Raw genomic sequence first — 12,157 nt, 5'->3', positions numbered from 1 at the left:
TTACAATTTAAGAGATTAAAAGCATTATTAAACTTTAGCAAGAAATTATCAATCACGTTGACCACTTTTTTTCTTCTTTTTGTCAAATGAAGATAAATTAAAAATTTTACTCAATATTTATTATGGTGCCAGTTTACCGACAATTATTAATTTTGTTATTTTGCCGTACTTTGGCATCAAAAATTTTTAAGTGTTTAATTTAAATTTTTTAAGTTTAATTTTATACATCAAAAATTTTTTTAAATAATAGTTTGGAAACGGAAACAGATTCTGTAACATGAAATTCTTGCTTTTACACATATCACAGATGCTATAATATTTAAATGTAAATTTTTTCCCAGTTTTGTTTGAATATTTTTTAATTGAAAAAGTCCTTTACTATTTGATAAAATAAAATCTATAATTTAATACAAATTTTTTTTCATTGTTTTAACCTGAGCAAATCAGTTTCTCTTATAAGAGATAAATAAGAATTCTTTTACCATAGAACTCAATATTTTAAAAATTACTTTTTCTGTGATAATGTTACTGTAAAGTATTTCATTTATTTTAAACAAGTATGGCAGTGAAACTTTTATTGTTACAGGTATTATTTACATTCATTTATAGCTGGATTTAATATTCAGAAAAGGAAATCAAGTTGGAGTTCTTGAAATTTCAGTATATTCATTTCAAAATATTTTTTTATTAAGTTCAGTCCTTTCATTAATTCATGTAACCCAAAAATTATGCAGGCATTTTGAAAAAGTTACTTTTTTCATGTCACAATTTACAATTACTTTTAATGTATTTGAATAGAGTCGATAAAGAGAATGGAATTCCTCTCACTTCATGATACACTAATAACAAAAGCAAACATCTACTCTGAGAGTTGTATTCTTTGATAGTGAGACTTTTTTCTCTTCACAACATTTTATATAACAATATAAGTACTTGTATTTTTAAGTATTAGTCATTTAATATAGTTTGTATCAGTTAACACTCTTACTATGATTGCATTCCATTTAAATATTTATTTTGATAACATGGAATTTCACTCATAAAAAAAATTGATACTTTTTTTACTTTTAAGAAAAGTTTATTTCACAAAGCTACAAAATAGGCAATTTATACATAGTGTACTTGGAACAAAATCATATCCCAGATGAATATATGGTATTCTTGTTTCACCATGTACAGACATCTGAAATATTTGCAAATATTCCTTCAGATTATTTAATTTTCAGATGCCTGATAATTCCCTTAGAATTATCACATTAGGTATCACAATTGAAAATTTGTTCAAGTAACATAACATTTAAAAATTAAACTGCTTCCAGAATTGTAAATTTTCAAAAAAACAATACTTTAGTTACTGGAATGTATAATTCATCCAAGAGGAAAAACCATATATATAATACAATATAATAGAATTATGATTTTCACCAGCATATCAAAGCCAGTAAAATCGATGTTTGTCCAGTAAATTTGCATGTAAAATATCTTATATCCAACGAGCAAACATATATATGCTAATTTGTACAGCAATAAAATTTTTATAAGCCAACTATAAGCAACTTTCTACAAAATAATAGCATTAAACAACACTGAGCATTTCCTTTCTTAAAGATGCACAAGATTTACAGCATTATAATGCAAGACAAAAAAAATTTATAGATCATCCAAATCGGGAATCGGATCCCTCCAGTACAGAAAAGAATCGAACTGGCTTGATATAGTTGCTTCATCTTTTTTCTCCATCAATTCAGTATCCAAGTCATCCAAGGAAATATCCATTATTGGTTCACGCCAAAAGTTGAAATCATTGTATTCTTGTGGGTTGAAGCGATCATAAATGCTGCTGTCGGTAAGGTACATAATTGTAAGCGAAGTTTACCACACTGAAACCGCAAGGGCTAAAACAGAGAATTAAAACTTCCAATGTTTTTCAGAAATAATGAAAAATATACAGACAAGATTCAAATATGTTAACATATATAACTATCTACATATCTAACATGTTGTACAGTTTAAAATTACTTAACCTAAATTATATGGAAAAATAATTTTAGCCAGCAAGTGAAAATTCCTGTATAAAATACAAATCATTAAAAAAAAACAAAAAAAAACTGCAATATATTTTCTGTTTCTGCCAGCCACCGTTAAGCACTGTTGTAGCAATGCCTGAGGAAGTTACAGTCACAGTTATATTGCAGTCCTTACGGAGTTGGGCTAGCAGGAGATTCAGGACAAACGTCTTACCCATACCCCCTGGTGCGAAAAGAAAGAATAATCCCTCCTCTCCACTATTTGCTCAATTCAGAATAATTTCGCAGACTTGAAGCTGCTTGGGAAGTAATCATAGTGTAATTTCATTGATCTGCACTTCTAAAACGGTGGTGTCATAGTTTAGCTCCTTCACAACTTTGCCTCATAATTCCCCTCTTCGCTGCAGTGGGGGTAGGCTGAAATCAGAGAGAAATTTTCCAGATATGGAAATCATTTTATTCCCAATCATTACCAAAGCTTCGTTAATGATTAGGTCATTTGAGTGCCATCCAGCCTACGAACGATATCTTCCGATAAAGCGTCCTTATATTTATCCCACAGCTGGAGGGAGTTTGACAGTCTGCAAGTGCTCACTAAAATTGCAAACAGGTCTTGTAGCTACTTTCATAGCTTGAGCTTTATTACTCCTCTTCGAAAGATTAGATTTGCGTTTTCTGGGCATTTCGAAAAAGTATCAAATAATAATAAATTAAAAAAATTAAAACTAACCTAAAAAATATATTTAAAACTATAAGCATATACGAAAAATATATAACTAACATAAATACAATTTAATTACAAAAACACTCAACTAACCTAAAAACAATTTATTTACATAGTATACCTGAAACAAAACAAAACAGCAAATCAGGTCCATGTTTTTTTAAAATCAAGTCAAGTCTGTTTTATTTATCGATCGAAATTGAGATAGCTACAATAGTATAATACACATAATTTTTAAACGTTTAATTAAAATGAAAGCACAGTTGTCAACAATCTGAACACACTGCTCATGCGTGAATTTTCAATACAAGTTGGGGTAATGCAAATGTGTGGATTTTCTACGCCAGTTGGGGTAACGAAATGCAGATTAGAAATTTTCAATTTCCTTTATTTCTGTTTTATTTTAATTTAAAAGTACTTCAGAATAAATCCAAAGGATTGATTAATTAACAATGTCTCATTTTAAATGCATCAAACACTAAGAAAATAAATAGAATCAGTTGAAATATTCAGTCGAAAACACGTTAAGCCTAGCCTTGTTAGCATGGGAAAAACACTGAAGCCTTATTCATTTTTGGCGAAAAAGTTAGTTTTTAATTAATAAAAAATAAACTACTTAATTAACCATAATAAATAGTAGCCTATGTCCTATTCCAGACAATAATCTACTGTTGTGCTAAATTTCATCCAATTCCATTCAACTGTTCTGACGTGATTGACTAACAAACATCCATCCAAATTTTCACATTTATAATAGTAGTATAGATAATTTATAGCGGTGAAAATATCTATAAAGTGTAAGCTGCATGCTTTCTTTATTTGTCATCTGATCAGAAAATTCTGGATTATTTTTTCTCATAATACTAAGCATAGTAATATTTTGGAAATTAACCCAGGTTGTAAGAAGTGAAAAAGTAATCACATGTAATGTTGTACTCTTTTACAACTCATATGCTTCAATTTTTTTTACTAGTGTTTTTTTTTAACAACTACAAGTATGCGCTTTTAAACAAATAGAAGTTTTACTACTACATAAAGTTTGTACTTTAATCCTACATTTAAATGGTCTTTTCAAAATATACACTTTAAATTAACATTGAGCAAGTAAAGAACTAATTGTTCATTCAATGTAACATTTTCATTTAGATAGAATAGTTTTGACTAAATTTCTATCATTTCTTTTTTCTAAATTTCCCAAACAGACTTAAAGTTTATATATGCATCTTTTCTGCTGATTGATTATCATAGCAAATACTTTGTAATATTATATCCTTTCCTGTTAAATTAGTAAGCTTTTAAGAGGAAAAAATAAATAAACAATAGCAGGTCGCATTGATATAAATGATACATAAATAAAATCTGAAAAAAAAAAATTATAGAAAATATATCAATAATAGAAATTTTTTTTTTATAAAATAAATCATCACTAACAAAATTAAAAAATCTTTTACAATACTTGTTTAATATATATATATATAAATAAACAGATAAAATGTTTTGGGTCAAATATACAAAATTTAATATGTAATAAAAACAACCATAATCTTATTATGTCTCAAATTTTGATGATTATTCTTAGTCTAAAGTAATGTTACTAAGCCTCATCAACAATATGAAAGCTAAAAATGATTGCATAAAACAAAATACAGCCATCATCACCAACAAACTGCATGTTATTGACAAAGAAGGTATAAAAAAAATTCCTATATTCATCATGAATAATCTTAGCAGAATTGATTTTGGCCTTAATTTTTCTCTTATATAATTCAGAATAATTTTTCAAAAATTAAAAGATTATAATAATGATAATAGCTGTAAACTTAGTCATAAAATAAATCGAGGAGGTATGTTTTTGTACTTTTTCAAACCTCTCAACTTTGCCAAAATCATTAACAAATGAGTTCTATATGACTATATCATTAATGAGCAGCTCAAAAATACCAGCATCACTGAAAGTTTCAGGATAGTCAATGTTATTTCCATTACACTAAATATATGTACACTACTTACATGAAATATATTTAATATATTTTGACTTAATTATTTGAAAATCAATATAAAAATTAATATTCTAAGGGATTTGTAAAGTTCACACCCCTTGCTCATTTTTTCAATTTCAATTTTTGTATCATTAGATAAAAAGCAAGCAAATAAAAATATGCATTCAATGAAATGAAAATAATGGTATTTTCTCAACTGCTGAGAAATCATGTGATAAAAATACCAAATTTCTATTAAAGTAGCAAAATTAAATGTTCCAAACTCAGCATCCTTGCAATTTAGAAATCAATAATTCATAACATAAAGTTGCAATACTTTATATAGTAATACACATTTTGGCAGCTTCTGCAAACATTATCAAGAATAATTTCTTATTCAAATAAGTATAATTGGGAACAACTGCTGTTAAGTGAATAAAAAAGCAATAAAATAAGATATGCTTTGCAACAAAAAAAAATTATTCTTACCTTCTTAATGACTCAGCAAACCAAAATAAAGAAGCAAATGAAAATGCATCAACAGAGAATAAACTAAAATTTTACTAAGTGTGCTATATGACACAAAGTTTTCTTTTTCCTTTAAGATGATACACGAAAGTGACTTTTTCAAAAAAAGCAGAAAAGGAATTCATGCACATTAGTGTTGTCTGTTTATAAAAAGATGCCATACTTGTATTTTTATCGTCTGAAATCTGAAAATGAAGAATTATTTTTAATTAAATACAAAAAAAAATTAAAAAATAAACTGAAAAAATATACAGTTAATTTAATTGCACCATGATTTTATTAATTTATCACTAGAATAAAATAACTATTAGAATGACTTTTATTACAAATAATACAGACATTTGGAATTAAAAATGGAACTTGGGAAAATTTCTAAAATATAAAAAGTTGGCTACAATTTATTTTTGCTAATCATATGCCTAACTGATGTGAAAAATATATCAATGTTAAGATGACTCGACAACAACTCCTCATTTACCTTTAATGACCCAACCCTACTGGACAGTTGTTAAAATAAAATAAAAACTATGCAATATCAAGAAAGAAAATCAATAACTAACACCTTGATGCTACTTTTAGTTTAGAATTGTAAAGCATAAAAAAATTTGAAAATTCCAACAGTAGACATCATGATTCATAGGTTTCATTCATGATAAATTTAATGCTCCTCAAAAATAACTTTTGGAAATTATTAATTGAATAAATTTAATATTTTAAAATTCAAGATATTATCCATTCAGTGAAAGTTACTGTAAGTGCTTCAGTTTCAGCAATTTAATTTTAACAATTCCTTTATAATCATAAATAAAATACATACACACAAAATGTCAATAATATCTTCATTGGACAAAGTTTCACTATGGATGTCAATACATAAAATAACAAAAAAATGTAAATAGAATTCCATGTAGGTTTTAGTTCAAAATGCAATAATATTTTGTGTAATTACATAAGTATTAGATCATACAAATTTAACATATTTTAGTTTATTTTTTAATATTACATACAAGTACATAGTAAAAAACATAATTTTTAATTACAATATTTTAAACTGTTACATCAAAATCAGCCAATGATTATAACATCAATTCTCATTTCTGTTTTATTTAAATTCAGATTGATTTCTATGTTGCTTGAGGCAAAAAGTTTTAGACATATTAATAAGTGATAGTGTGTTATTAATGCAAGTTATCAAATGATAAAACTTGAATGGAAATATTAATTGCTGACACGTTTAAATGCATTTTTCATTTCCGAGGGCATTTGCTTCCTAAGCAGATTAAAAATTGCAATTTTAACAAAATTAACTATAACGTCAAAAAAATTTTGTAAGAAAATTTTTTGACTTTTCAGGATATGTCGTTCCTTTTACGATATAAAATTATTCATTATTATTTCTAAGAGCATATTTCGTCCATATCTAATCAGGTCAGAATGCCAAAAGTTCTTAATCTGCAGTTACAAAACTGCGACAAACATCAGAGATAGTATATCATTTTTATAAATCTAATTCATAAATTGTTAAATTTTAGCCGCCACAAAGATTTTATTAATTAACTACAAAAATATTAATAAATAATGTACATTTCGGAGCATCATATTTGGAATTCATGGAATCGAACTGAAAGTTTGAATAAAATATTGCTTCTGACACACCCAAAAATTATATTTTAAAAAAATTTACAATGACGGTACGGAAATTTTAAAATATAAGGGCGATTCAACACTAAAATAAATGTCTGAACCATTATTTTTCCGAAATTAATTTTACTTACAGAAAATAAAATATGCTATTTCCACTCGAACCACTTTAAGAACTCAGCTCTTCTACTCAAGAAACCAAAACTACCGGTTTGGTGAATACGGCCGCAGTGCAAGTAAACAAAATTTCCGCACTGCAGTAGTCTGGAGCATTGAAAAGTTGAGTTGTATAAATCACCACATAAAACAGCAACACTTTTTTTTATCGTAATTTTATTGATTATTCCATACTAAATAAATTAAAATCTCTTTTTAAAAAAATACGTAGTTTAATTTAACAAATTGAAGAAAATAAGATAAACATTTTTTTTTTAAATTTGCTTATACTCAGGAATGTTCCACCTCCACACAACATCAGCGTTTGCTTCTCAAAGTTAATTTTTTTTCTGTTATTTTATCTGATTCGTGTAATTTTAGTTGATTTTTTAAATTAAGATTGTGTATAAAAATCTGTACTTTTGTGAATGTAACCCGAAAACGGCCTTATAATGAGTGCCGGGGAAGTTGTAAGTATAAATCCGTATTAGTTCTATGTTATGTTATCATATAGGAGAGAAACAAATCTATATTCGCGAAAAAAATTTCTTTGATTTTATATTGGCACTTTCTTAATATAAATATTGATATTTATTTTGCCATAATCTAGGCAAATATTAATTACACACTGTTGTTTATGAAATTGTGAACACCGAGAAATCATTCAAATAAGAACATAATTTTCACAAAAAAGTTACTCTTGCATATTTTCAAACTGTCTTCATTAGATCCGCTTGAAATAGCAGCATTATTACTAGTTCTGAAAGAATATCCATTTTTCTTTATATTTTTTTGCTATTTCATTGTTCCAGGATAATATTGCTTCTACCTATAATGCTAAAAATTTGATTGAAAAATTAATATATACATGTAAACGAAGTATCATTGTTGACATTTACAAATATGTTCTAATTGGCAATCTGTTTGTTATGAAATAAATATAAAATTAAATAAAAAAAATTAATTCTAAAAAATAAATTGTAACGTTTATTAAAATTTCCTATTTTATTCAAAAAATATTTTATAAATAATACCTACATATTGACTCTATGACAGCTAACTTTGCATCACTCATTATAATAGAAATACCAGACTCATAACTTTTGATTAAATTTTTTTTCCTTGGTGTTTTTATTCAGTTAATTTTAGGGTTAAAAATGTGGAACAAAAATTTGGTGTTTGTTTTCATAGAAGGGGATCTTTTTATGTAATGTTTAGCTATATTTATTTCTAAAAAAATGATAATATATTTTATACAAGATAATGGCTATTTTATTTGTGGTTGAAAGTTTGCTTTAAGTATGATTTAACAGTCATGGATTTTAACTTGTGGGCCACATGGATTTTAGTTATGGGTTAGATTTTTGAATAGCAGAATCTTTTTATGTATTGTTTTTGGTTAACCCTAAAAAAATGGTAATATATTGTATACAAGAGAATTGTAGTTTTATTTACAGTTAAAAGTTTCCCTTGAATTTTGATTTAACAAAGAGAAGCCGTTGATTTTAGGAATTAAATAAGGAAGTCAAATAATTTATGTAATCTAAATGCAGAGTGTTATTTTTATCAATATCATTTAAATGTTGATGATAACAAGTTTTAAAATTAATTAAATTTTATAATAATATATGTGAGGATGCTATGGATAGTTTTTTAATTTTTAATTACAAAGTGTTTAATCTATGTGGTGTTGACTCTATCCATTATGCTGTAATATCAAGAAACATAATGTGTTAAAATTAAGGGATGTGAAGATCAGGTACCATACAGAAATACTATTTGCATTCAAATAAGAAAACTGAATTGGTAAAATCATCATCTTAAGTTTCTACATATATCTTTTATTATTTTTATACCTTTCGTTCAGTTTCATTTTATATGCAGTTACAGTAGAAATGCCTGAATGGCCGTCATATGAGCTACTTCTGATAGTTACTTTATGAATTAATCCATGTTGTTAATTCAGGGGTGTTTGTGCTCCGGGGAAACCCCGGAATTCCGGGGATTTTGAACTTCGATCCCCGGAATTTCCGGGGATCGTCGTTCAAAAGGAAGTAGGAATAATAATGAATTATTTATTTTGATCTGGGTAATTTTGTTTGCTTTTAAAGCAGAAAACGCAAGGTCAGTGTGTGTGGTGAAAACTTTTCCTTTCTTTCTCCAAAGGCAGTGATAATGCGTGAAAAGGGGGAAAAAACTTCTTTTTTGTTCTTTCCTTATTGCGAGTTATGACTCATTCCCCCGGTTCTCGGACATTCTCTTCTGGATTCCTTTCGGCAAGTAGGCGCGGCAGAAAAAAAAGGGGGAGACTTCGTTCGACCAGATGTGCGATAACGTGACTCTGGGTTCAAAGGTCTTATCTCTACTGGCGTGGCGCCAATAAGTAGAGAAGGGGGATTTTTCGCCGTTTTAGCTATTCGTCATTGATCGCTTCGGAACTTTTTTTTCTTCGCTGTGTAAAATTTTCGTTTCATTTATTGATGCACGTGTAAATTTTTCGTTTCGCTTATTGAAATATTTTTTTATTTATGTACGCAAGAGAATTTCATTTAGAAATTTCAGTATATGAAACAGAAATTACCCCTTAAAAATTCATATCTAATTTGTTTTACAGCATTAGATCCAGAGCTAAGAGGTAAAACCAGTACAATATTAGCTTTTGAAAAATTATCATCTTTTATGTCCCATATTTTTAGTGATAATGAAAAGTCAAAAGTAGAAGCTGAAATAAGGTTATACCAGAGTGATATTGATATCACCAAAGAAATGCTCTACACATCTGATGAAAGTGGAAATCAAGTCAAGTGTACAATTGATAAATATTGGTCTAAAGTTTTTAATTTAAAAGATGATTTCACAAATGATTATAAGTATCCTACATTGGCTAAATTGGTCAAAGCCTGCCTTAGCTGCTTCCATGGCCCATTAGTGGAAAGTGCATTCAACTTAATGGATACACTTGTCACTGACTATAGAACCTCTCTTAAGATTGATTCCCTAGATGCAGTGCAGACTATTAAATATGATTTAATGGCTTCTAAAGAAACCTCATGGGAAAAATATGGCTCAAAAAATCCAATGACTGATCCAATTCACAAAGATCTCTTACTGAATATGAACAGAAGTTGGAAAACATATCAAGAGGACTTAAAAACATGTATTTCAGATGAGTCACCTATAAAAGTCTCTGAAAAACCTTCTACATTAGCAGAAAAGCAAACTGCTTCTACCTCTGCATGTGCAGTTCTCGAGGAAATTTCTTCAACTGTAAATGAGGAAAATAAAAGTCAACCTTCCTGCAATTATGAAGTTCACCACAAAAGAAAGACAAGCCCACAAACATCAGAAAATAAAAAAAAAGCAGCAGAAATTAGATAATTTTTTTAAAAGAATTAATTCAGGTAATTTAAAAGATTTGCATAAAATGTAGTAGTTTATATGTTTGAAAATTTATGGTTATTAATTTTGCAAAAAAAGTAATTCATTGAACTTTTATAATTAGGTCATTCAATACTTCATAATTGTAATTTTTCATTTCTCCCCCCCCCCCCCCTTCTCGAAACTCCAAAATGCCGGTAGTAAGTCCGTAAAAGTTTCCGGGGATTTTTTGGGGTCCCACAAACACCCCTGTTAATTCTTCATGCAATGTTTTTTTTATTTAATTTAAATTCTATTTATTGGTGAGGATGGACATTTTTTTTTTTTTTTTAATATATATATTCCCTTTTCCAACTTAACGTTCTTTTTTGGGTATTCAAGAAAATATTAACCATATTGTTTTCTTGCTTTCGCAAAACTTGAAGCTTGAATCCAATTAGAAGCAAATCTGACAAAATAGTTATTCTGTGTGTATATTTCTTTGGGACTTCCTGTAATCAGGACTTGATAAAGCACTGAAAAGCCTTTAGACAATGTAAATTTTAGAAGCATTTTTCTTTTTTTTTTTCCCAAAGTTAGTTTTTTATTGACTTTAATTCTATGTCCACATAAGCAATTTTAAAATAATTTGACGTATTTAAAAAAAAAAAAGAAAAGAATTTAATTGCACATCACCTTCAATTGAATTGATTTTTGTATCTTGCCCATGAAAGAAAATAGTACTTAAAATTATTTTAAAACAATAATAAAAAGTGCAATTTTTTTAAACACCTTCTAAATCCTTAATTACAAAGTTTATTAATGCTGTCCTTAGAATAATTCATTCTTCTTAGTAGTTTTTAGACTAGATTACCCTAGAAATACTTTTTAAAAAAATTGGGGCCCCACAAAGTTGTGGAGCTTCTAGGCAGTTACCTACTTTGTCTATTTGATAATACATCTCTGCTATGTATCATATTATTATACTTTTTTTCTGAATTGTTACACTCATTTTTGAATTATATATTCTATAAATTATGATGGATTGCATAATTTTTATTTTATTATCTTAGACTTAATTGTTGTATATTCTGTTTACAAACTGAAATTAGCATAAGGAAACGTTAATTCTTGAAATCTTTATAAATTTCCTGATAATAATATTTTTTTCAGATTATTACTTTTTTAATTCACATTTTATGGTTAAAAAATTTTGTGATAATAATTCTATTAATATCTTTTTCACAGTCTGTGGAGTGTCGTATTCAAAATATAGATGAACCTCAAGGCAATGGGTCTAATGATGCTGTAGCTGAGGCAAAACCACCAGCAAAAAAATCTGCAAAGGATTTTCGTTTTGGAAAACTTATAGGAGAAGGATCTTTTTCTATGGTAAAAATCTTTTCATTATTTACTTTTTATGTTGTATATGTCTATATATGATTCTAATGCCTTTGCATACTTCTGTACTGTTTATAATTGATTAATTATAATAAAGAAATATCTAGATTTTAATGCATTTTTTAGAAATATATAGATTTTAATGCTTTTTTTTTTTTTTTTTTTTTTGCCCTATCAATCTTAGGAATTCTATATTTTTAATGTTTAGAATTATTAAAAAATTAATTAACATTTAATTGTAAAAAAGTTGATAAACATTCAACTGTTGTTGATCTTTTATTTAACATTCATCGCAAATGAGGACTGGATACTATATTGGTTTTTATTATAAATATTTTTAAAAA

The 12,157-nt window shown here is 27.3% G+C and overlaps 1 protein-coding gene and 1 long non-coding RNA gene across 2 annotated transcripts in view; one reads left to right on the top strand and one right to left on the bottom strand.

Annotated features, from left to right (window-relative positions):
• Positions 1-1,056: 1,056 nt before the first annotated feature.
• Positions 1,057-7,148, bottom strand: LOC129957671 (uncharacterized). Its single transcript, XR_008782805.1, has 2 exons — positions 7,034-7,148; positions 1,057-1,895 (listed from the first exon to the last, which is right to left on the bottom strand). It is a non-coding gene; the product is annotated as an uncharacterized LOC129957671 (long non-coding RNA).
• A 235-nt stretch (positions 7,149-7,383) lies between these two features.
• The window catches only part of LOC129957018 (3-phosphoinositide-dependent protein kinase 1-like), a 31,468-nt gene continuing 26,694 nt past the window's right edge, over positions 7,384-12,157 (top strand). The window contains exons 1-2 of the mRNA XM_056069124.1: positions 7,384-7,525; positions 11,661-11,804. Coding sequence (XP_055925099.1) covers positions 7,508-7,525; positions 11,661-11,804 — 162 coding nt within the window. The 5' untranslated portion in view covers positions 7,384-7,507. The remainder of the gene's footprint in view (positions 7,526-11,660; positions 11,805-12,157) is intronic.

Source organism: Argiope bruennichi, chromosome 11, assembly GCF_947563725.1.
Source record: "Argiope bruennichi chromosome 11, qqArgBrue1.1, whole genome shotgun sequence".
In the NCBI taxonomy this organism is placed as follows: Eukaryota; Metazoa; Arthropoda; class Arachnida; order Araneae; family Araneidae; genus Argiope; species Argiope bruennichi.
This window is presented reverse-complemented; position numbering and strand designations above follow the sequence as displayed.